The sequence below is a fragment of the Parambassis ranga genome, chromosome 18, assembly GCF_900634625.1.
Source record: "Parambassis ranga chromosome 18, fParRan2.1, whole genome shotgun sequence".
NCBI classification, from domain to species: domain Eukaryota; kingdom Metazoa; phylum Chordata; class Actinopteri; family Ambassidae; genus Parambassis; species Parambassis ranga.
In genome coordinates, this window is record NC_041038.1 from 10,429,167 (window position 1) to 10,454,038 (window position 24,872).

The following is a 24,872-nucleotide window of genomic DNA, read 5'->3' on the forward strand; positions in this document are numbered from 1 at the left end:
TCAGGAGAAACAGACTCAGTGGGGGCCAAAGGCTGGTGCATGACTGATAAAAAGAGTCAGAGCCGTGGGAGTAAACAGGTGGCAGATGTAGCAGGAGAGGGAGAGAAGAAAGAGAAGAACAGCAGAATTCGATATGAGCCCGCAGAGGGGGCAGTGGGGAGGAAAGCAGCCAACAACAAGGAGGAATAGAGCAGATGCTACATGTAGGAGGAGGAGGAGGAGGAGGAGGGCCGGGGACGTCAGTGAAGTCCCTCAGTGCTGCCTTCTGTCACTCACCCACTCTGCCTTCTCTTGAAACGCTTCCACAGGCACAGAACACCTTGTCCAAATATTTACCCCGTCACATAACCTGAGACAAACAGTCAGTTAAGGAGCAGGAAACACCCAGAAGCAACTTCCTGACACAAAACGGTTTCTGGAACAATCCAAAAACAAAAAAAAACTTTATTCAAAAAGTGTGAAAACACGTTAAACGTAAGCAACAATAAAATATTTCAAAATGTTGCAGAATACATTCAGGAATTAAATAACTAATTGAAACTAAATGTACACAATGATATGAAATAAATATTGGCACTGAAGGTGCTAAATGTCCCACAGGAGTGCAGTAATACGCAATTTCTTCTTAAATGTACTATACGAGTAATTTAACCAATCTCCTCGTTCATCAGCAGCAACATTATCTAACAGCACAGAGCAAGCAGGAGCCACAGAGCAGAAAAAAATTGCATGAGCTAATTAACACTTCATTAGCCAATCTTAGATACATTGCTGTTCTTCTCTCACACTGCTCCTAATGAATGTCTCGTCTGTCGCCTTCCCTGCAGAGCATATGGCTTAAAGGAGGCTAGCTTAGCCTTACTGGGCTTCAGTCTATACTTATATACTGTATAAAATATCTAATAACATGAGATAGGGTGTTTAACTATTTATGGTGCATACATGCTCAAGATGGGTTTGGCTTTTGCTATAAAGCAGTGCAAGATGAAGTGTGTGTGTGTGTGGTGCCTGCATGGGGTTCCCTTTCACAATAAAAGTCCCTACCATTCTGAAATGCCTACATATTTGCAAGATAGCTCAACGGTAGAGCAAAATCTGCATTTGAAGGTTGGGAGGGTGCAGTCAGTGTCATGTTGATTCCTGTGATTCATTTTCTTAGTGTTTTGTTGTTGTTTAAGTTTATTTTCATTGGCCATACTTGCTTTCAGTTGTTGCTTGGTTAAGTTTAGGCAACAAAAATTCATGGTTGGGTGTTGTGTGTAGTTCAAAACGCATCGATATCTCAAACTTTGAAGTGTTTCTCAGAGTCAAGCAAGAGGTCTAAGGACTGTGGGTCTGTGTATTCCTGTTTTTGTAAAAACCAGAAGACAAAATGTTTTTAGCTGAGCAAAAAATGTCAGCTATAATGCTTGTCAGTTTAAAAGATAAATTTGCAGGTCAAGAAAGTTAAACGCATTTCACCTTTGACTCCAGACTGACGTGAAAAACTATTTTTTAGCTGAAATCCTGAAAGTCTGGCCATGTTGAGAGCTGCAGTTAGCTGGTTATGTACGGGCTAACATGCAGGGCTGGTTCTACAAGGTTTCAGCTTGGATTATGTCACTTGTGAAACATTTGGCTACGCTGTCTTCCTAATTACTTCCTTTTATTCTTATACTTTTAACAGTTTTTACAAGTGAAATCCCAACTTTCACGCAGGCATCACACCCATTCTGAGTGACACTATACACATCACACATTTTTGCTGTGACACTACTCCGATACCTCTCCTACTGTAAATAATGAGCAAGTAGTCATATTAGTGTAATCATGGCATAGCGAGATGACATTTTCCTCATGTCCCTTTATCCCCACGGATGTTTTCGGCTTTCCTCAGATGGCAGTGGCAAACAGAAAGATCTGGATGAGTGGCATGACCTTCAGGGTTGACAGGTCAGCGAGGACAGCCTGCAGTTGTGTTTGTCAAAAGAAAACACAAATCAGATCTAAATTCACACCTCTCCCCAACTAAAGCAAGCCCCTGGGAAGCTATAAAGACACACACACCCCCTCCCCGAGCTTCTCCAGGGACATATTTCCAGATTTAAAAAAAGAACCATGCAGGACAACATGCATAATGATGATGCAGGATCCTTGGGAAGCGACAATCCATGCTTGAGACGTACACCACTCCCCACCCTGTCCTTTTGGGATTGGCGGTAGATTAAATTTAGGGACCCTATCATGTTTAGAGACGGGGTTTAATATTTCAACGTTCTAAATATAAGATAAGGACCAGTGTGTTATCATATCTTCTCTCTACTGGGGCGGGTGGCAAATGAGCAAGCAAATAGCGCCAGCCAGCATCTTAAAGAAGAAGATCTGCCTGTCGGCATCATATTGTAGTTCAACCCCCCCACTCTCAGAGGAAGAGAGGGTAAAAGAGTCATCACCACCTCCTGGCTTGAGGCATGTATGTGAATTGAATCACTGGTTAGTGTACCGACGCAACATGAGTGACAGTGCAGGAGCCTCCACAGGCTGCACTTGTTTGCCTTTAAGCTGATTCCTTCACAGATTTGCACGAGTGGAATCAAAGTTATAAAGACGATTGTGCAGCAAAGACGAGAACCTATAACAAGTCTGGTGTTGGAACATGGAGGCAGAGAAGAGTGTTGGCGGTTTGGTAACACGGGGCGGGGTAAGAGAGTTCTAAAGTGTCGGGTTTTTTCAGACATGTGCATTCAGAAGACTTGGTTGCTGGTACTGGCTGGTCATTAGTGGCTATTTACAGCCTTCCAGGAGTATGTGTTGAGGTGGGGGGGACAGGGAGAGGACACGTTTCAAACACACACATAGAGGAGTCTAAACTAAGACAGACAGATAGACCTACCTCAGCTGAAGCCAGTGATGTCACTTCCATCAGGTTCTCGGAGCGGAAGGCGAACACAGCAGCTGCTAGAACTGAAAGGAGGAAGAGAACAAAATATGAAAACCAAACAAGGGAGCCTCAGATTAAACACAGCTGAGCGGGGGGTGTAATATTCACCTACCTGCAACAACCTCCAATGAATCATATCCAAGGATTCGATCCCAAAGAAGAAGCAGTTGATCAGTGGAAAGATAACCAGAGAACGCCCTCACCATCCACTTAAAGGCTATACGCAACCTGAAGGCAAAAAAGTGTAGACATCCCACATACTCTGAGCATTTTAACACCATATACACATGTGTTTGGAAAGATAAAACACATGTTTACTCCCAATAACTAAGTTTCACTACTAAATGTTCATTCAGTAGCAAATCAAGCCTCTCTCTTACACTCCTTAACACTCATGTGATACTAGTAATTCAACACTAGATGGCAGTACATGATAGGTTCAGGGCTACAACAGGACTGCAGCCTTATCTGTGATTCTGCGTGTAAACAGCCAAACATACCAAAACGTACTCTCACTTACTCTTAATGACACAAAGAAAATACAAATCACAGATCACTTGTGATGCTGCATATAGGGAAACGTGTGATTTCATACAATAAATACTGAAGCAGACTTAAAACAGTGCATCCTCAATGATACTAACATTTCTTAGAAATAATAATAATAATTCAGGATAGCAAGTTTCCATGGCAATGAAAACCTAATGGAGACAATTTCGGAGGACTTTCCATCTTAGTATCTGCTGTACTAAAAGGAGGAGGTGTAATTTTGCATTTATCCGCTGGGTGCAGTCAGTGTCATGTTGATTCCCGTGATTCATTTTCTTAGTGTTTTGTTGTTGTTTAAGTTTATTTTCATTGGCCATACTTGCTTTCAGTTGTTGCTTGGTTAAGTTTAGGCAACAAAAATTCATGGTTGGGTGTTGTGTGTAGTTCAAAACGCATCGATATCTCAAACTTTGAAGTGTTTCTCAGAGTCAAGCAAGAGGTCTAAGGACCCTTAGAGAATTTGTAAGGATGCTTCTGTGTATTCCTATTTTTGTAAAAACCAGAAGACAGAAAATGTTTTTAACTGAGCAAAAAATGTCAGCTATGACGCTTGTCAGTTTAAAAGATAAATTTGCAGGTCAAGAAAGTTAAACGCATTTCACCTTTGACTCCAGACTGACGTGAAAAACTATTTTCTAGGTGGAATCCTGAAAGTCTGGCCATGTTGAGAGCTGCAGTTAGCTGGTTATGTACGGGCTAACATGCAGGGCTGGTTCTACAAGGTTTCAGCTTGGATTATGTCACTTTTGAAACATTTGGCTATGCTGTCTTCCTAATTACTTCCTTTTATTCTTATACTTTAACAGTTTTTACAAGTGAAGTCCCAACTATCCGCTGAAGGAGTTTTAGGAAAGTCGTGTGCTGTCGCTCTGTGTATAGTTGTTTTGATTTCTAACGGTGAAATCTACACATCTATAAGCTTTTGATTTGGACTTACGGCTGCGCCTCAATCTGTCTCAGGTGGTAGAACAGCTGAGGCAGGTGTGTCTGAAGCAGCCGCTCAAACTGCAGGCACAAAGACACTATACCCTGCAGGAACACATGTGTATGAGCCATTACACACAACAACAACAACAACAACAACAACAACAACAACAACAACAAAAATGCATGAAGTGATCTCTGGGTGTAAAAACAAAAAGGGTCTTACAGATGGAGAGGAGGAGATGGAGTGCAGTCTGAAGAAGTAGCGAATGTACATTTCCCTGAATACACTGTACAGTTTGGAAGGCTTGTTGTACAGGAAGCACAAAGGGGCCACTGTGGGACGACAAATCCAAATACTTTTCGTTAATGCACGTTCTGCGTTCCTCCTGGAAAAGTAGGACAGATGCATGACATACTCACCGTACATGGAAAACCCATGAAAAGGGATCACACCTGGTCAAAAGAAAACATTTCCGTCAAGGACATTTTATTCAAAGAACCTGTTCTGGACCCTACAAATAGAAAGATAGATGAGTTCCCCATGGGGAAATTCTTACTGCCTAAAGCCTTTATCTGTGCAAGGAAAGCCTAAGGCAGCAGTAAAGGATGGAGGACTCAATGACAAAAAATACGACATCAGTTATAGCTTGAATTGCACTGACTCTGAGTTTCTAAGACAAGCTGATCATGTTAAATTTGGAGCTAATACAAGATGACCCTAACCCTAACTGACAAATCTAACATTTTACATGTTAGAATTGTTTGTCAGTTTGATAATCTGACATGTAAACAAAACATGCAGGAACATGTACAGAAGTCAGTGTTCGTCTTACTGGTCATACAAGCACATAAAATTCAGATTACTTGCAGACACTCTTCTGTCATGAGCCTGTGTTTTTAGATTAATTACTATATTCCTTCCTCTTTATTATTATTTAGCATTTTCTTTCCTCTCTCTCCCTTCTGTCATCTTCTCTTCTCTTCCCCTCCTGTCCTTTCCGCTGTCCTCCCTCCCTCCTGTTCTCTGGTGCGCCTTGTAGTTCTGTCTTGGATTTGTAGTCCTGTGTTCCCCGTTTCTTCCTGTTGTGTCTTTACTTCCTCCTGTTTTCCCACCTCTGTGATTACCCGCTCCTCCCTGACTGTTTCCACCTGTGTCTTGTCTTCCTACCTTCCTCCCGTGGATTACCCTTTGTCTTTAGGCGGGTTGTGTTCTTTTTCCCTCGTATTTACTTTATGGACTCTAGTTTGCCTTTTGGACTTAGCTTCGGTTTTTTCGGAGCTCACCTTTTGTTCACCAGCTCTCCTCGACTGTATTTTAGTTGTTTTGCTGGAATAAAGCTCCCTTTTGTTCCACTTCGATTTTGTCTGCACATGACACTATCGCTCTAAACTGAGCTGCCACCAAGTTAGCCACCCACTAGCATTTGTACGCACGAGTATACAGTATGTGCTCACAAGCTCTAGTCAGACCCCACACAGTAATGCTAATGCGAGGTATGCATGAGACATCATCAATGCTACATTTATCATGTTGTAGGTGTAGTTCAGAAACATTTATTTTAGGCTTCTTTGAACATATTTGAATCTGCAAGAATCTGATTTTTTTTTAATAGTTTATCTTTATATTTTCACTACTGCATGTTTGGCCTGTTGTCAGACTTTGTTAGAATAATGTGAAGATGTGGCTCACCATTGGGAGGATAAACAACAGCACACTCCTCATCCCCCACTTTGCCTGCAAAACAAACACGCAAAGGGGTGAGATGTCGGATTTCCTACTCATCATACATGCTAGGACATCTGAGATCACACAGACACAGTGGAATAGGGTCGTCTGAGTGAAGTGGTGTGATGTGTGTGTGTGTGTGTGTGTGTGTCCCCTCTGTGATGGTCGCGTCATCTCACCTTTTATGTAGGATTTGGGAGGAGTGGCGCTGTTGTAATTGAAGTGCTCCAAGACTGCGGTGTCACGGGAAAAACACAGCAACACCTAAAAACACACACATACATTCACCTTTATTGACTTAGAACTGATACTAGACACAAAGTTTACACCCACACGTCATGAGGGACTTCTCGGACACCCACACATGTACTTCTGGTAACAGTATCCCTGCCTGACGACGGAGGATAAGGTAGCCTTTTATTTGCTCTGGTGCTGGCGATGGCCTTGAGTGGCTTTGCTTCCTCCTGGGTGAGGATTGTATTAAAGTAGCACACCTGGAGCCAACGTTCGAGGAAGTGCTGCAGCCGGCGGCCTCGAGTGGTTCAAACAAATGACCACATGAGTGGGAAGTCTTTCCATTATGGCCCAGTTTCTGAGTCCGTTTTTGAGAATAGACTTAATTTCCAGCAGCCACTTGAGATGAAATACACTCAACAAAAATATAAACGCAACACTTTTGTTTTTGCTCCCATGTTTCATGAGATGGACTTGAAGATCTAAACTTCATTCCACATACACAATATTACCATTCCTCTCAAACATTGTTCACAAATCTGTCTAAATGTGTGATAGTGAGCACTTCTGCTTTGCTGAGATAATCCATCCCACCTCACAGGTGTGCCACATCAAGATGCTGATCTGACATCATGATTAGTGCACAGGTGTACCTCAAACTGCCCACAATAAAAGGCCACCCTGAAATGTGCAGTTTTGTCTCACAGCAAAATGCCACAGATGCCACAAGCATTGAGGGAGCGTGCAATTGGCATGCTGACAGCAGGAATGTCAACCAGATCTGTTGCTCGTGCATTGAATGTTCATTTCTCCACCATAAGCCGTCTCCAAAGGCGTTTCAGAGAATATGGCAGTACATCCAACCGGCCTCACAACCGCAGACCACGAGTAACCACACCAGCCCAGGACCTCCACATCCAGCAGGTTCACCTCCGAGATCGTCTGAGACCAGCCACTCAGACAGCTGCTGAAACAATTGGTTTGCATAACCAAACAATTTCTGCACAAACTGTCAGAAACCGTCTCAGGGAAGCTCAACTGCATGCTCGTCGTCCTCATCGGGGTCTTAACCTGACTCCAGATCGTCGCCGTAACAGACTTGAGTGGGCAAATGCTCACATTCGATGGCGTCTAGCACATCGGAGAGGTGTTCTCTTCACGGATGAATCTCGGTTTACATTGTTCAGGGCAGATGGCAGACAGCGTGTGTGGCGTCGTGTGGGTGAGCGCTTTGCTGATGTCAGTGTTGTGGATCGAGTGGCCCATGGTGGTGGTGGGGTCATGGTATGGGCAGGCATCTGTTATGGACGAAGAACACAGGTGCATTTTATTGATGGCATTTTGAATGCACAGAGATACCGTGATGAGATCCTGAGGCCCATTGTTGTGCCATACATCCATGAACATCACCTCATGTTTCAGCAAGATAATGCACGGCCCCATGTTGCAAGGATCTGTACACAATTCTTGGAAGCTGAAAATGTCCCAGTTCTTGCATGGCCAGCATACTCACCGGACATGTCACCCATTGAACATGTTTGGGATGTGCTTGACCGGCGTATACGACAGCGTGCACCAGTTCCCACTAATATCCAGCAACTTCGCACAGCCATTGAAGAGGAGTGGACCAACATTCCACAGGCCACAATAGACAATCTGATAAACTCTATGCGAAGAAGATGTGTTGCACTGCATGAGGCAAATGGTGGTCACACCAGATACTGACTGGTTCTGAGTCCCCAGACCGCCAATAAAGCAGAAACAAAATGCACATTTCAGGGTGGCCTTTTATTGTGGGCAGTTTGAGGTACACCTGTGCACTAATCATGATGTCAGATCAGCATCTTGATGTGGCACACCTGTGAGGTGGGATGGATTATCTCAGCAAAGCAGAAGTGCTCACTATCACACATTTAGACAGATTTGTGAACAATGTTTGAGAGGAATGGTAATATTGTGTATGTGGAATGAAGTTTAGATCTTCAAGTCCATCTCATGGAACATGGGAGCAAAAACAAAAGTGTTGCGTTTATATTTTTGTTGAGTGTACATTGGGGAGAGAATCATCCATCGAGGAGGAAATATGTAACCAACAACAACTCATATGGCCAACAACAATTCATATGACACGGGAAAACCAAAGGGATGACAGGCTGTTTGGCTCTATTCTTGTAATTGACGTGTTTTTGTCTGGATAAATTGTCGCTCAATTCTGCCTTCCCAAAAACCAGGAAGTCTGCTAAGGACACTGAAGTGCTCTTATTAACCTTCTGCCAACTGCTAAGAACATATTCATGAATCCACGCTCCTCTGACAATAAGTGGATTCTTTCACTGCCTAGTGAATAAACCATTGGTCAATATTGACAGTGACAGTTTAGCTTTGTTTTTGTACACCTGGTACACCTCAGTGGTTAGACACAGAGGACCTTGACAGGCTATCAGCTGCTAAATAAAGCTGTTGCCGAGTGTATATATATATTGTAGATATATATATACATAAGGCAAACAGAGCATGACAGGCAGAAAAGCTAATAAAACAGGCTGTATCCTCGTCTGAGCTCAACATGCAACAGTAGATAAGGAGGAATGCTGCCATCCAGCACAGAGGTAAAGTAGAATGAGAATTCTGTAGTGTACTCAGGAACAGTCAGGAAACACAGTTCTTTACTGCACACACACACACATGTGTATTAAAACTCTTCCCATGTAAAGAAAAATGTGGAAGAAGGAGAGGGACCATCAGGCTTGTCATCAACACACAGCTATAAAGACAAATGATGTATACAGACTTCAGTGCTGCATAACCTTTATGAATGACCTTGCTTCACATGTTACACAAGCATGGCTCCACTGTAGGGGTTATGCGTCTTCTTATGCCGTCTTCTTTGAAAATATTTGGCTCATCTCATCATAAATCAAAAAAGTACGAGCTGTTAAGCAGCTGAAGTGTTTCAGGTGAGATTTTTTTTCTGCGCGCCATGTTAAAATGGGGGGAACATGGGGCAGCAGTGGCTCAGTGGTAGAGCAGGGTTGTCCAATAACCAGAAGGTTGGTGGTTCAATCCCAACTCCTCCGTAGTCATTGTTGTGTGTCCTTGGGCAAGGCACTTTACCCGCATTGCTTCCAGTGCACTCACTGGTGTGTGGTGCTACTTGCTGGCAGCCTTAAGCAATTAAGCAACTTCCCTTCTGGGATTATAAAATTATAAGAAAAAAAAAGAAGAGATGCAGCTCACTACGCCTGTCTACATCCTGAAGCATCTGAGAGCATTAAGCGCATAAGGGCCTTATACTCTGTTGTAAACATTTCTTAATGATCATGCTAGTTAAAGCTTCTGGTATGTTGTATAATGAGAGTGCTCACCTGATAGAGGAAATCTTCAAACACAAAGTAGAAGTCATCATTGCTGGCCGTGAGCTTCACGTCCTGTAAAATCCAGCATTTTGGAATGAGTCGAGCTTACATCTGAAACTGAAGAGCTGTCCGGTACTTGTTTGTATCACCTTTGGACGTGCAGATTACCTTATAGATGAGGTTGTCCACCAGCAGGTCATGTTGTATGACTCCAGCCTTTAGCTGCTCGTAATGCATCACATCCTGAAAAACACATGTCTAATGTGACCAACAGCTTTTGACAAAACATTTATTTACAAAAACTTTTCACAAACGTCTTCCCTCATTTCTTCTTCTTCTTCTTTTTTTTTTAAACAATGCCCCACCCTCTTTACTGATGCTGCTAAATCACCTTTATGTCCTCTCACTGACAGCAGGATTAAACCAAGCTTAATGGAGGGGGGGTATCGTGTTTCCGACTGCATGGTTAACCTCAGAACGGGCCTCCGGTTTTGAGACAGGTTTTTATAAATGCAGCGAGGACAGGGCGATAAAAACGTCCTCTGTGACGGCTGTGAAGTACCTTGGCAGTGATCAGCGCTGCGGATGTGAAAACAGAAATGGTCCACTTTTTGACAGGTGAGGGAGGACACTGACCCCCATTGGTAACATGGACAGCATCAGGGGAAGGTAGTCCTGCTGAAATACTTGAAGGTGACTATCTATTCTCTTCAGGTGTCAAGTGGAAACCTGGGTCAGAGCAGTCATGTTCTTATACTTATCAATAATTATAACACTAATAAATCTTTGTACAGTTTAAAGTTTCCAGATTAATTCTCTGTTTAATGTCTTTGCCCTCGTGGTGTCCTTAGCTGAGCGAACACTCTCCAGACTTCAGAGAATTCCCTGTAAAACTCCCCAACAAATCAGTCCCTACAATCACAAAGGCATCGTCTCTAATCAGCTTGGCCTCAGCATGAGACTCCAGCGTTTACACGGGCCTTCACCGCACAGGCAGGCAGGCAGACGCACTGTTTGGCCCGAAGCATCTGATTATCTCAACACTTATACACAAGCTGCGGCGAGCGACGTTAAACAGCACAGTGGCGTAGATTATGTCGAAATTATAGCTCAGATGGTGCAGTATGTCATGTGTTGGTTTGTTAGTGCGCAGTGCAAATGCTTGGCAGAATTCTCGGCTAAAATAAATACACAAAAGAACTGCAGCTGAGAACTTGTAGTAAACATGCAGTTTGGGAATCACGGCAGCTGTGTGTGCTTTAACACCGACAGCCTACAGAGACCAGCAGAAAGTGTGTGTGTGTGTGTGTGAGAGCGCACTGATGTTACTGTACCTGTGGCTGGTTGGTGGCATTGAGGATGAGGGCCCACAGGTCTGCTCGGAGCCCGGTGGGGCAGCCCTGCTTGCTGTACTGCTGAGCTGCTGCACTGTCCTGCTCCATAACCACTACACACAAAGACAAAGTGAGGAAGCAAGAGTCTTTCTTTCTTCTTCAATTTAAAGAGGCATTGCGTGCTTGTGCTTGGTGGAAAGTTAGTGATTGACAGCTGTTACAACAAACTCTTAGATGGTTCTGTGTAAGAAAAATGCATCAGGATTTTCAGATGTTCATCTGATGTGTCTTCGTTTTGCTGTCGGCAGCCTAGCTAACGCAGTTGAATCGGTTTTAAAATGCATGGCTAACATCAAAACAAATTACAAGGAAAACAATTTCTATGTTATATCTGAAACAAAGAACCGGAGGAGCCACAAATGTTGAAATTCGATACATCAACAAAACAAGAAGCCTCATGATTTTCCTGTTAAACAACACAAACAGGTCCATTCTATTGGCTGAGAAATTCCAACTCTTTGTCTTCTATATGACAGTTCTCCAGCGGCAATAAGATAAACCACAGAAAGCGAGATTTTACCGGATCTGTATTGAAAATGTATAAACATAAAAACACACAGACCTCCACATAGCGGTGGTTTCTACATAGCTTTTAAGAAATACACACAGACATATGCTGGAAACAAACTCTCCATCCTCTCTGTTCTACCCTAAATCTCACATCTGACAGTAGCCAAAAACACACCGCCCCCGACCGAAGATGCTGGCCGGTCATAAAATAAACCAGCACTATCCTCGCCTCTTAAATTTCCTATTTGAGTGCACTTAACACTTGGCCTGTGACAGCCAGACAGGGGTGAAATAGTGGCTGTGTATATAAACTACAGCCAATCTTGTCGATTGACATGGATTGGTGTTCATAATAAGGGTGGTGTTTACACAGAGTTCATAGCAGAGCAATGAGTGAACAGTTAAGCAACTATTTCAGATTACGACACCTGAGGGGTTTTATAAGAGATTCTATCTTCACACATCTTCCTAGCTCGCTTCATAGCTTCGAGTCATGTGCTTGCAGGAGATGTGGACCAATCAGGATCCCATGAAAAAATCCTGCTAGTTTTAAGCACATATTTTCCTTAGAAAGGCAACGACTGACCTGCTACTTTATAGCTTTCGAAAATCCTCTGTGGCTTGTTGCATTTCTTTTTTTGGCAATTTGTTTAAAGTGATCTTGTGATGATCTTGACATTCTTACTTTGTACAGCTACCAGTGTAAAAGGTGCATCCTAAAGACAACAGACACTACAGTTCTGTGTTTGGATTAGGGATGTCCCGATCAGGTTTTTTTGCCCTCGAGTCCGAGTCCGAGTCATTTGATTTTGAGTATTTGCCGATACCGAGTTCTGATCCGATCCTAGCAAAACCTGTGTGTATGTGTGTGTCCAGACCGCCACGCTAGGAGATGTCACACACGCAGCAGCTCATCGAGGTCTCGAACCAGGACCTCTCGCGCCAAAAGCGACTGTCATACCCCTACACTACAGGACACAGAGCCACCCTGCACAGAAGGCATTAACTTTGAGAGTCCTAATAAATATACATTCGGGTCCTGATCGGGAGGTAATGTCCGATTCCGATCGAGTCTGAAATCATGTAATCGGGCCCGATTTCCGATCACGTGATCGGATCGGGACATCCCTAGTTTGGATGACAGGAAAACATTCCACACCAGCAGGGGGCAGTAGCCTGCATTTACCATCAAAAAGGGGAATTTTTATTTGTACTTAATTAATAAACAAAAGATAAAACACTCACCCTTTTTCCCGATTTGAACATAGTCATTTTCAAACAGATCTGTGTGGAAAAAGGAGAAAAGGATTCATCGGCTGTGTTATTCTAATCTGTTTGACGTACAAACACAGACATGGTTGGATTCTATCTATAGCCCAAACACCAAACTGTAACAATGTCAATAACTGGACTTCACAGAGATAATGAGAAATCCCAGACAGCCATGTGGCACCAATACATCTGTGGTGGTTGTCAGGGCTCCAAATGTATGTAGTATTTCTGATTAATCATGACTAGAAATGTCTGGTATTAAAAGCAGCTAAATCATTAGTGTATCTAATCCTGTTGTATGAATTATAACAGGATTAAAAAACATGTCTGTGAGATGCCAAAGGCAAATGAAAGCGATGAAAATATTCACAACAATGCCACGTAACAATAACGTTGTTTATACTTGGCACATAAAGTTCAGTCCCTCCTGGCTCCAGGAAGTGTCTGCACCTGGCCAAGAAACAGTCACCAACGTGTCTACACCAGCCTTCTCACCCTACTTTAATACCTGGATGGATGTGTGAATTGTCATCAATCCCCAGCTGCCCGGTGTTCAGGCTCAGCTCTGAGAAGGCCCGTCTCTGAAACAGAGTTCAAATCCACTTAGGTCCAGCTCTACTACTGACAGACCAAGCATCTTTAGACAGATACCTACCAGCTGTGGAATGTCCCGGACATTGAGGGGGACCTGGATGAGACCCCAGTGGCTTCTAATGCTGATGTCCTCACTGCTGTCGTGGTTGGGGTTCCTCAAACTGATTAACACCTGTTTAGATAACAATAGGGTAGAATAATGGAGCTCAGTGTTGACTAGAAAAAGAGCTGGGAGTACGGAGTCTGCTCACCTCCAGGAAGTCTTTGGGGGCATAGACGGGCCTGAAGCGACTTAGATCTGCAGCAACACACATTAAACCAACACATAGAAAGTGTCACTTCAGCTGTGAGTGTTTAACGTTGCAATCTGACAGGGTTTAACACTCCAGCCATGAAGTTCATTTCCTCAAGTTTGAACATGTTTGAGCAGCCACACTTGGCACCATTGACAAAATTCTTACAGCCCGGAGCAGCCGACTTCCATCCACTGTCTTCAAGGCATGGCAGTAAATTCAAGTGCCGTGACGTACCCATATCAAGGGCACATTAGGGTTTTAGGACGGAAGGAAGGAGGGGTGCTGCCGTTATCGCAGCTCCTTGTGAGGAGTCTGGATAGCTTCTACATTCACACTAGTGTTTACACCGCAGACGACGGCACATCCTAAATGTTAGTATATGCCACTGAGCTGTGATAGCACTGTTAGGACATAAGAGAAGGGTGTTCTTTTTTAAGTTGGAATAGTTGATTCATTCAAACTAGGAGCAGTTAAATTCTTTTCATTGTTTTTTTTTTTTGTTTTTTTTTTGCCCAAATGCCATGACGTACAACGATTTTTAAAAACGGAATGCAAGTATGAACACGTCACAATAAACCCTTCAGGTGCTGCAGAGTCAAGCCCAGTTACTAGGAAGAAAAAAAGCAAACATGGAAGCAGCGGATCTGGTTTAAAGACGTGTTAAGCTGATGCTGAATACTCAACCGCATCAACACTAATCTTTCATAAAAGGTTGCTTGAGGCCTAGCCCCCTGGGTAATGTCTAAAGACCTGGTTCATCTGTGCCCATCTCGTTCCATTTGTTGGTGAGCTCCCTCTGCTCCACTGCGGGTCTCTGTGGAGAGAGAGAGAGGCTTTCAACAAACACATGCCATACAGCCAGGAAAAAGACAATCTTGAGAATGTCACCTCAGAACAGTAGTTGTTGGGTCATAAACACTGTCATGATTCCAAACAACACAGCCTGGTCATCGTCAGCCTAAAGCTACAGAATTCTGCTGCAGTGTGTACCGAGTGGTTCTAGTTTGAGTCCAATGCAGGCTGTGTTTACACTGACATTAACATTCACCTTGACACGATCCAGCAAACGTAACGTTTAATGCCAAACTCAGCGGTTCTTTTGGGTGGCCACTTCAGAGTGGCATGAGAAGTTAATCCTTTCAGATGTTGATGTTAAAATAGCCAACTTCACAGCAGATGTGCAGCTGTGTATCTACAAGCTTGAGGCTTTGCATAATTAAGGTGACGTGGCTGCTTTGAGTGACAGTTGGGTGTCATCTTTTGAGTACACACTCGGGCTGCCTTCACTCCAGTCACGGTCCACTGCATTGGCCATATTTTGATTGACTGAAGGTTAGTTAAACCCATGCAGTACCAGGATGGTGATGCCTCCACAATGAGCTACAAAAGCTTCATCCATCCTCTCATTAACTTAACATAAGCCTTTAAGCTGGATGCGTTCAGACCTATTTTCAAATCTGGCTAGCACACACTTGTGTCCGCACTCAATCCGGCTTCATCCAGCGTGTTTGCTGTCCTCCAAACCACTAGGTGGCGCCTCGTAATATACAGAGTCCATTCAGGCCACGGTAGGACCGCGTGTGCGCATGCGTCGTGCAGATTTTTGTCCTGTGTCGCGCCCCGTGAACCAGGAGTAACACATCGCTAACCGGTAGTAGCATGTCGCTAGACGGATTCGCTAGCCACATTTGCGTTCACACCTGAGCCACATTTGAGCCAATCCGGCTAGATCCACCTCTCGTGGGTGGATCTAGCCGGATGAAATCAAACTGGATACAGCCGGATTCGAGGTGTTCACACTCAAAAAAAAAACATCTGGATAGGCCCGAATCCCGCTTTAGCCAGATTTTTTTTCCCAGTGTGAACGGGGTATTACAGGTCAGATTAATGACCAAAACATTATCATTAAACTATTAAATATCTGCAGCCTATACACAGGATCCATATGAGTGTCTCTGTTTCCATTAATTCACACATAATCATAATTTATCTCTGTCATGGACACAAGGTAAATTAGAATCTAACCACAAATGACTCTGTGCAAGTCACACAGTCACAGTTTGTCAGCAGGGGATGACTCACTCGTTACACAGCAGCCGTCCTCAGGTGGACGAGCGGCATCACAGCGTCAGGATATTTTTATTTTAGGCAGAGTACGCTTTTATTATGCAGTCTCACAGCAGGAATGTCTGCAGTAGTAACATTTGTGCACATGTGGATGTTTATACAGAGCAGGGAAATGAGAATAGATGCTGCCGTTAAGTCTGAATTAAGATCTGTTGTAATTATGATACATAAGAAGAAATCGACAATAGCTACCATGCGAGCAAGAGGAACCCCAAGCTCTGTGCTCATGCTGTTCAGGCTTTTTTGGACACGCTTCTCCCAGGTGGCCTGTATCAGACAACACACACACACATATACACCCAAGCGATAAAAAAGAGGCCATGTCTCTGTATTTGGCAGGCGAGAAAGATAAAGAGTCAGAGAGGTAGCAGGAGTTGGAAGTGACGGAGATAAGAGCAGACAGACTGACCTGTGCCTTGCGCATGTAGGCCAGTGGCTCTTTGAGATGCTCTGGAGGAGCTGTGGGATGGCTCGGGGGCAGCTGGCTAGAATAACCAAATACACAGGGAAGAAGAGTGAGATAATCACATAAAAAATGGCTCTGTGTTTTCACTAAAGGACTGCAGTAAATGAAGAAGACAAGAAAAGTGCACCAAGAGAGGGAAGCTGCCCGGCTGGATGCAAATAAAAACAGTCCATAGGTCAACATTAGTACCATCCAAATGGAGTCATAATGCACCTCCACCAGAGTCTTGTGTCTTTTCCTGCTAAGATAGTGGAGACATGTTGAACGACTGCCTGAATTAGAGGGCGTAATTCTATAAAAGCAAAGCATTATATGTGTCAGTCTGTGAGTGGCTTGGTTAAGATAAGGGAGTCGGGCACACTTCTTTAAGCTGTAAAATATAATACCAAACCATAAGGGTAATAAATCTGCATTATGTTGAAGTAATTAACAGGTAACAGTTTCAGACAGATTCAGCGTTTTGGCAAGACAGCAAAAGAAAACATGAAAGTGATAAGTGATAAAAATAAAGACACGAAGTCAGCTAAAGGAGCTGCTGCAGGGCAGCAGTGGTACAAGCATGAGCCTGTGCTGCAACCCCGAGAACACACTGTACATGTCTCTGGGAACATGGTGATAGAAGTGGTGCAAATCTAAACAGAGGTGTGGAAAAAATGTGATGCCATCTTTTTTTTTATTATAGCCTTGGTAAGTGGGAGAGGGGGCTTGTGCAGGCCTGAGTGCCCACAGTGATAGGATCTGGCGCCTTTTCTGGTTGCACGGTTTAGCTCAACCTTGACCAGAAACGTGCAGTTGTAGCTCCTACTTCCTACTTTATTTTACCAGCAGGTGGCAGCACTCTATTTTTTCTTCAACTAACATATCTGATTATATAAACTTAACAAAGCTTGCACACCTTTTCAGTCGGTTTCTTCATTCTCCCTATATAAGCAGACAATAAAACTCATGGAGCGGAAACCATTTGATCATGTTGTCTTTACTTTGACTGTACATGGGTCCAACTGAAAAGACCAACATTTCATCATTACATTAGTGCCCATCCTGATTCTATGATCATTTTTTTAAAAGCCTCTTATGGACCAGTGTTGAGAATTAGCATGATTGCTAAAACACTTACACAAAGCATCTGGCTCATCCAATGTACTTGTAATTGTGTAATATCAATATTAAAGGAAAAAGAACAAACCAGACCTATTGATGAACATTTACACTAAATAACAGGTTTTTTTTGTTCCTTTGTTGTTCTAGTTTGCTTCTATAGTAGTTAAGCATGAGTCAAACAGGAAGAATGTTGATGAGCTTGTATGTTTGTTTTGTTCTGGGTGTGTTTTTTTCCTGTGGTAACACATTGTGTCGTCCAGTAACTAATGTGCCTTATCCAGTGGGATCACATTAACACACGTATTACTGGTGTAACCACCCAACTTTTGTCTTAATTCAGGCAGTCTGCATTTATTACACAACCTGGATTTCCACTGTAATATTTGCTAGTGTGATGCAGCCCTATAGGAATCCACTCATTAAACAGGTGTGTCACTCACATGTGCAGCTCTCTGTACACTGCATTCTGCAGCTTTCTCTCCCAGCCTGTAAAACATTCAAACCCGGCATAAAGACATTAACTACATTATCATTGTTAACGTTTGCTATGCACATTTACATAAACTCGGAATATGACTTTATTATGCCCACCTGACGTTTTGAGAAAATTGCGCACGTCCTCTTTTAAAGACTCCAATTTTATGTCAGGTTGGTGTAAACACTCCTAAACAAATGGAGAAATAATACGTTGTGTAGTTGTGTGCAGCAGACAACTTAAAAACACACTGAGGCTGACGGGTGCAGCCTGCTCCGCATCGTTAGCCGCATTAGCTTCATGCTAACGTACTCACTTTGGCTTGTCTCTCTATCTGGGAGTGTAAATGGCTTCCTTTAAGCCGCTGGACGATTTGAGCGATGGTCAGAGATAACTCGCTGCCTTCGTCCATCTTCTAAACTCAGTTAGCCCGGCACGGCACGGCACGGCACGCTTTAAATTTAGAATAACTACGCTAGCATCAGCATCCACATACACAGCAGCACCAGCAGCCTCCCACCAACCCCCCCCTGCAGAGGTTACTAAGCAACACTGCGCGGTCAGCTAAAGGGCGAGCAGCGGAAACAAGAACCGGATACTTTGGTTCCGACTTAGGAAAAAAAGGTTCCGAGTGTGATTTAAAATAATGTTCATATTTGATTAAATTAAGTTTGTCATAACATTATTATTGTTGTTGTTGTTGATATTGATATTGTTATTGTTATTGTTATTATTATTATTATTATTGTTATTACTATTATTGTTGTTATTATTATTATGCACTAAGTGTACCTGTTATATACTAACTTTTCTGATTATAGTGAACTTTTTACACCAGTGCAGGACTATATTTGGTAATAATACTTTACACACTGCAGGCGGGCATCCTTCAATTTTATTTGACTAAATTATTTCTGCTCAGTTTTCTGCATTTCCACCTCTACAAGCCAAAATGGTGTAGTCGATGCATTTTTTGTCAGATGTTTATTTTACCTAAATAATATATGTAGACACCAGTAATCAGGATGACATTTTATAAGACAGTTGTGATGAAATGTAGTGTTTAGTTCTGGCAGACAATGTCTGAACATGTTTCATGACTCTAAAATATTGGAGCAGCTTGCCATGACATGAACATCCCTCCACCTTTCAGAACGATTACAGCTCGAGTCGATGGGTTTCCATATTGTTGCTGACATGTTGGCGTGAAATGCCACAGCAGGCGTTATCATCATGGGTGAAATGTGGTCGTGGATGCATGAACAGCCCGCGGTGGAGTATTGGAGGACTGGTTTTGTTCTTTTAGTTCTGTAAGTGATCTAAGGAACACACTTAAACTCCCTCTCTCTCTCTTTTACAGTGATGATTTATCACGTTTTGATTAAACAATACAGAGGGGGTGGAGTCCTGAAGGCGGGCTGGGCGCTCAAGAATGCGACGCATCCACATGCTGTCAGTGTCTGGAGACGCCGAGAGGAGCGCAGCGCGCCACGCTCATTGCGCACGGCAACTTGTGGAGAATTCTTTCTCATCGACTCCTTTTTTTTTTTTTTAAATGGAGCTTTAACATTTTCCATTTCCTTTTTTGGAGCTTGACGGTAGCTTCAAATTTTTTACTTGAAGAAACCAAACGAGAGTCTGCGAAATGGAGACGTTTACGATCCACGACATGCTCATAAACTCAACAGATCTGAATAAGATTTTGTGCAATCTGGGCATCAAGAATCTGTCAGAGTGTGAGAGTGAGCAGGAGCCTTCACCCGAACCTAAAGGTACGCTGGGTTTATCTGTCTGAGATACTTTGAAATGTCATCAAACATGGACTCCAGCTTGTGCCACAGAGGCCACTGCTTTGGGCATTTTTTCTGCGTCAGTGCGCTTTACGCATATGGCTCAGGTCCTCCACAGAGCGTATATAGTCTGTCGGTGGTGACACATACTGTGAGCTGTGGCTGTAGGTTAAAGCACTTCAGCGCATGTCAAGTGTACAAGGCTGACATTATACACTTTTAACACAAAACCCACCAAGGACACATCAATGTAGTCTCATCCTGGTGATGACATTTATATCTGTGTCCCCTCAGACCTCAACCAGACAGTGAGGATTGTCCTCTACAGCCTCATCTTCCTCCTCAGTGTCCTGGGCAACAGCCTCATCATCGCCGTCCTGGTGAGGAACCGGCGCATGAGGACAGTCACCAACCTGTTCCTGCTGTCTCTGGCCATCAGCGACCTGATGGTGTCCCTCGTCTGCATCCCCTTCACCCTCATCCCCAACCTCATGAGGAACTTCATCTTCGGCATCGGCATGTGCAAGCTGGTCATGTACTTCATGGGTGAGTGGATGATGTCTTGAGGCCTGTCAGATGATTCAAACTCTTCATGTCTGTGCTGGATTATGTTTAATGGCGCTTTTCAGTGTGTTCAGTTAGTGACCACGTTCAAGGCAGTTTAATGAGCCTCGGATAAAAACACCAAGTGTGTTTTCAAAGAAATCTCGATGGTTGTGTTCACATCTGTTAAAGTCACATTTGTGAATTTACAATGAAAATTTGGATCAGTAACAGCTTAAGTCAACAAAACCCGCCCCCTGTTCCCTGAGCACAGTTTGGCAAAGATGCATGTGTGTGTAGACGCAGGAACTTTGGACCGCACAGTTTGTTTGGGACCTTAAAATAAAACTTTACTATAGTTGATAGATGAGTTTTTACTGTGTAGAAGTGTAGAATGGTTTATTGTCTGTGTGTTGCCCTGGTGACCTGTCCAGGGTGCACCCCGCCTCCCCGTGACCCTGCACTGCAGAGGACGAAGCGGGTTCATGGATTATCACCTTCATGGATCATGGATGGATGGAAGTCTGCACCTAACTTAAAAACATCAGTAGTGGTGGTTTACACAGTTGTGCGCCCTCTTGAGGTCATGCATGTAAATTCTTGCAGCCGGTGTGTTGCATGGCTGCTTTAACCTAACCCCATGACCGTTTCCTAAGTAAATAATCATTGTATTTTTATTCATTCATTTCAAATATTACATCCAGACATCTTCAGAGGAGATGAGTCAGTGCGTTCAGGGTTGTGAACCAGCTATAATTTCCCTCTAATTGGAATAAATTCCCCAGGTTCTCCGTCGTAATAGTCCTAACAGATGCTGCACCAATCACTAATATCTCATTTTCATCCAATTACAGCTCCGCTAGGAAATCAGATTTTCGTTTTTGTCTCCGTACTTCCTTTTTTCCCCCCATTTGTCCGCTCACTGAGGTTCATTACATTACATTTTGTGTTTATCTGTGTACGTGTCACTCCTTTCAGGTCGCACACAACTATAATTTGAAGGTTCTTTCAGATCAGTGTTGTATTATAACTCTGATCTGCCAGCAGACAGTGCACAATGTTCTCCGCTGCTGCTCAGCAGTTAAATATATATGTGACAAAACACTCATGTGTCACAGCGTCACAAACATCACAGAAGGCGCAGTGACGTGTTGTGAGAAAGCATTCTGGGAGTCACACAGCTCATGTGTTACCAGATATTTCTCTTGATATTTTTTATTTATATATATATATATATATATATATATGTATATATATGTATATATATATATATATATATGTATATATATATATATATAAACTATTTTAATTATGAAAAAATTCTGCTCAGGCGTCTCCGTCAGCGTTTCCACCTTCAACCTGGTGGCCATCTCTCTGGAGCGCTACAGTGCCATCTGCAACCCACTGTCCTCCAGGGTGTGGCAGACCAAGTCCCACGCCGCCAAGGTCATCACCGCCACGTGGGTGGTGTCCTTCATTCTGATGCTACCTTACCCCATCTCTAGCACGCTCAAGCCCTTCACCCGCCTCAACAACAGCACTGGGCACATGTGCCGCCTGGTGTGGCCCAACGACATCATCCAGCAGTCCTGGTGGGCTAAAACAGTGCATTCACTCTTCCCTTCAAAATAAAAGCATGCTGAACTCATCTTTGTTTAATATTCCTTGCAGGTATGTGTCTCTGTTGCTACTGCTCTTCCTCATCCCCGGTATTGTCATGATGACAGCCTATGGTCTCATCTCTTTGGAGCTCTATCAAGGCATTAAGTTTGAGCTCTCCAGCAGGAAATCCAGCAGAGGTATCACAGTATAAACAGAGAAACTGAGCTCGGTTTGATCCTGAAACCTCATACAAATGTTCCTTTCTCCTCATATTTTCCTCCCTAACAGACAGACAATCCAGCAACGGCAGCATCAAGCCAGGCGACAGCGATGGCTGCTACCTGCAGCCATCTAAAAAGAAGAACATTCCCAGCTCCAGCAGCAAACCAGTGTTGGGGCGCGTGTGCAGCAGCACCTCCACGTCCAACCTGATGGCCAAGAAACGTGTGATCCGCATGCTGCTGGTCATCGTCTTTCTCTTCTTCCTCTGCTGGACTCCCGTCTTCGTGGTCAACGCTTGGCAGGCTTTCGACCGGCGCTCGGCCTACCGTCTGACCGGCGCGCCCATCTCCTTCATCCACCTTCTGTCCTATACCTCAGCCTGCGTCAACCCCATCATCTACTGCTTCATGAACAAACGCTTCCGTCAAGGCATGCTGGCCACTTTCTCCTGCTGCAGCTGCTTCAGGAAACAGAGCGGAGGGAGCAGCAGTGTAGGGAGGTTAGCTGGAAGCAGAACCACCAAAGAGGACGTGGGAAGATCAAAAACAGGACCAAAGGTCCCTGAGCAGAACGGTCATACGCCGCCGAGTGGAGCCAGCACACGCTTCACCTACACTGGCGTCCGAGCATCGGCATGGAGCGAGCTGACGTAAACTGGATTGATGGGGTGGGAAGAGAAACACACACATGTGAGCATTGGGCAAAAACCTAACTTTTTGAAGCCAGTGCAGCCTTAAAAAACTCGTGTGTCAAACATAGCTACATCGTTTCGTTTTTAATTCTTCAAGCAAAAATACAGGCAGCTATTTCCTTTTTCTTCTCAGTAGGGCATCAAAATATGTCAGATTATCTTAATTTGTGTAAACTAGGGATGTCCCGATCTGATCACATGATCGGAAATCGGGCCCGATTACGTGATTTCAGACTCGATCGGAATCGGACGTTACCACCCGATCCACTGTGTGTGTGAGATCTTCCAGCTTGGGAAGGCATTTAAAGCTGGCGGCAATGTGTTGCGGACATGTGGAAATCCACAGTTGATGCGACAGTGATGAACAGTCAGACCTGAAGAGAAACCTAAAGGCATCGGATCGGGACTCGGTATCGGCAGATACTCAAAATCAAATGACTCGGACTCGAGGGCAAAAAAGCCTGATCGAGACATCCCTAGTGTAAACCATCATATTAGCTTTATTGTTGTATGATAACACAATTGCAACTCCGGTGGAAGTTAACTTAGCAGCTAGCATGTCTGAGGCTAAGAAGCACGGAGGCTCCGAAACCATTTAAAACGTCCCACTGAAGTTAGCATGCTTCATAGCAATTTTTCCTTAAATGCATTTCATCTGATTTTCTGAGTCTCCAACGTTAGCTCGCCAGCTACCTAATGAAGCAAAGTTTCTGCTTGCTAACTAACTTAGCTATTGACACATGGCAGTGTAGCTAGAAGGTTTTACTTTTTGATGCTAAGCTAACAGCTAGCTTCACAATAATCCATTGAATCCACTGAAACATTTGACTTTCTGTCATACTACGGTTGCTATCGCAAAAACAGAAAAGCTGCAGAATGGATCATACATTTGTGAACAGGCTTTTCTTTGTCATGTTCAGCACTGGCTGGCGGCCATGCTGCACTGTAACTGTTCTTCAAAACAAAAATCTCCCCGCTGCACCAACAGCTTTTGCTCTTGCCCTTGACCCACTCTTTGTGTGTGTGCTATGGGAACTGGCGAGGCCTTATCAGTTTGTGGGACTTAAAGCACCTGCAGATCCTCTTCAAAGAGAGAATTCCCAGCAATATGTTTCCCCGAGTTCCACTGATTGTTAAATATAGCAGCATCGATGTAGCAACTCTTTCCAGTTTTGTTTTGTTTTTTTTGTTCTGTAACTTTTGGAATCAGAAAGTGTTATTAGTCTGTTCTGTTGCATGAAATTGCGCCTGATATTGGGAACGTATTATCCATCAGTGTGTCCTGTCTTCAGCTGCGTAAGAGACTTTCTATGTGCACAATTATGGTGGGAACTTTGAACTTTGAACAACTTTCATAAAGGACAGGAGGAAATATGCTCCCAGGAATTAGAGCTCTCTTTGAGCTCAGTCAGTTGAGCCTGCTGACACTGGAAGATGAAGGACACTGGATGAGGGAAAAGATTTTGAAGTAAAGTGAAAAAAATATTTGCTTAATCTTCAGATATTAAAAATATATATATATATATATATATCACGTTTTGTTTTTAATTCTTATGTTCAATGTTTTTGCTAACCCTAACCCTAACACTTGACCGTGCCAAAGCTTTAAAACAGTAACTGTACATAAATATCTTTGTTGTTTCTATCCCACACACTAAAAGTGAAATGAATAAATATACCGTTAAATAATTCATTCAATGTGTCATGAATTAAGTAAAAATGCCAGTTTATGTTATTTTGATTTCAGTGTGACATCATTAATTTCCTCCAATAGTCAACCGTCGACCTGAATATGAAACACAATGGAATGCATTCAACTTTGAACCACAACTCTGTGACCTTCCTAACTGTGTAACCCTAACCCTAGTTTTGACCCTAACCCTAATACAATATTTGTTGAGTAATCAACAAATATCCTTTAAAGGTCAATAACGTTCAATACTATTGTTTACCAAAAACACAAGGGGTTAGCCTTATGTTTTTGCCTGTTTTGACCAAGCGGCAACCTTCGGGGCTCAAAGTTGAAGCCCATGCGGAAGTGTCAAAACTTGTAATTCACGCTGCAACAGCTGGGGGC

General features: G+C 43.4%; 2 protein-coding genes across 2 annotated transcripts; one reads left to right on the forward strand and one right to left on the reverse strand.

Moving 5' to 3' along the window:
* Positions 1-579: 579 nt before the first annotated feature.
* On the reverse strand, positions 580-18,461 carry tbc1d19 (TBC1 domain family, member 19). Its single transcript, XM_028428873.1, has 21 exons — positions 18,264-18,461; positions 18,064-18,136; positions 17,913-17,958; positions 16,315-16,390; positions 16,098-16,172; positions 14,529-14,592; positions 13,734-13,780; positions 13,544-13,654; positions 13,397-13,469; positions 12,862-12,900; positions 11,047-11,159; positions 9,881-9,955; positions 9,722-9,784; positions 6,302-6,386; positions 6,087-6,131; positions 4,817-4,849; positions 4,620-4,729; positions 4,407-4,498; positions 3,033-3,148; positions 2,873-2,943; positions 580-1,947 (listed from the first exon to the last, which is right to left on the reverse strand). The coding sequence occupies exons 1-21, from the start codon at positions 18,357-18,359 to the stop codon at positions 1,873-1,875; spliced, it is 1,578 nt and encodes a 525-aa protein (XP_028284674.1). The 5' UTR covers positions 18,360-18,461; the 3' UTR covers positions 580-1,872.
* Positions 18,462-19,415: 954 nt separating this feature from the next.
* Positions 19,416-24,617, forward strand: cckar (cholecystokinin A receptor). Its single transcript, XM_028429699.1, has 5 exons — positions 19,416-19,719; positions 20,032-20,283; positions 21,611-21,872; positions 21,952-22,079; positions 22,171-24,617. Exons 1-5 carry the CDS (start codon positions 19,593-19,595, stop codon positions 22,755-22,757), a joined length of 1,356 nt encoding a protein of 451 aa, XP_028285500.1. The 5' UTR covers positions 19,416-19,592; the 3' UTR covers positions 22,758-24,617.
* The last annotated feature ends 255 nt before the right edge of the window (positions 24,618-24,872 follow it).

Bases quoted from the DNA above. Each gene is read 5' to 3' on its own strand.
- tbc1d19 (XM_028428873.1), bottom strand. From the start codon at position 18,359: ATGGACGAAGGCAGCGAGTTATCTCTGACCATCGCTCAAATCGTCCAG. The intron at 12,901-13,396 runs GTATTAAAGTAG...TTTTCCACACAG, and splicing joins CAATTCACACATCCATCCAG to ATCTGTTTGAAAATGACTAT. The intron at 4,730-4,816 runs GTGAGTATGTCA...GTCGTCCCACAG, and splicing joins TCATGGGTTTTCCATGTACG to TGGCCCCTTTGTGCTTCCTG.
- cckar (XM_028429699.1), top strand. From the start codon at position 19,593: ATGGAGACGTTTACGATCCACGACATGCTCATAAACTCAACAGATCTG. The intron at 21,873-21,951 runs GTGGGCTAAAAC...TATTCCTTGCAG, and splicing joins GACATCATCCAGCAGTCCTG to GTATGTGTCTCTGTTGCTAC. The intron at 22,080-22,170 runs GTATCACAGTAT...CCTCCCTAACAG, and splicing joins CAGCAGGAAATCCAGCAGAG to ACAGACAATCCAGCAACGGC.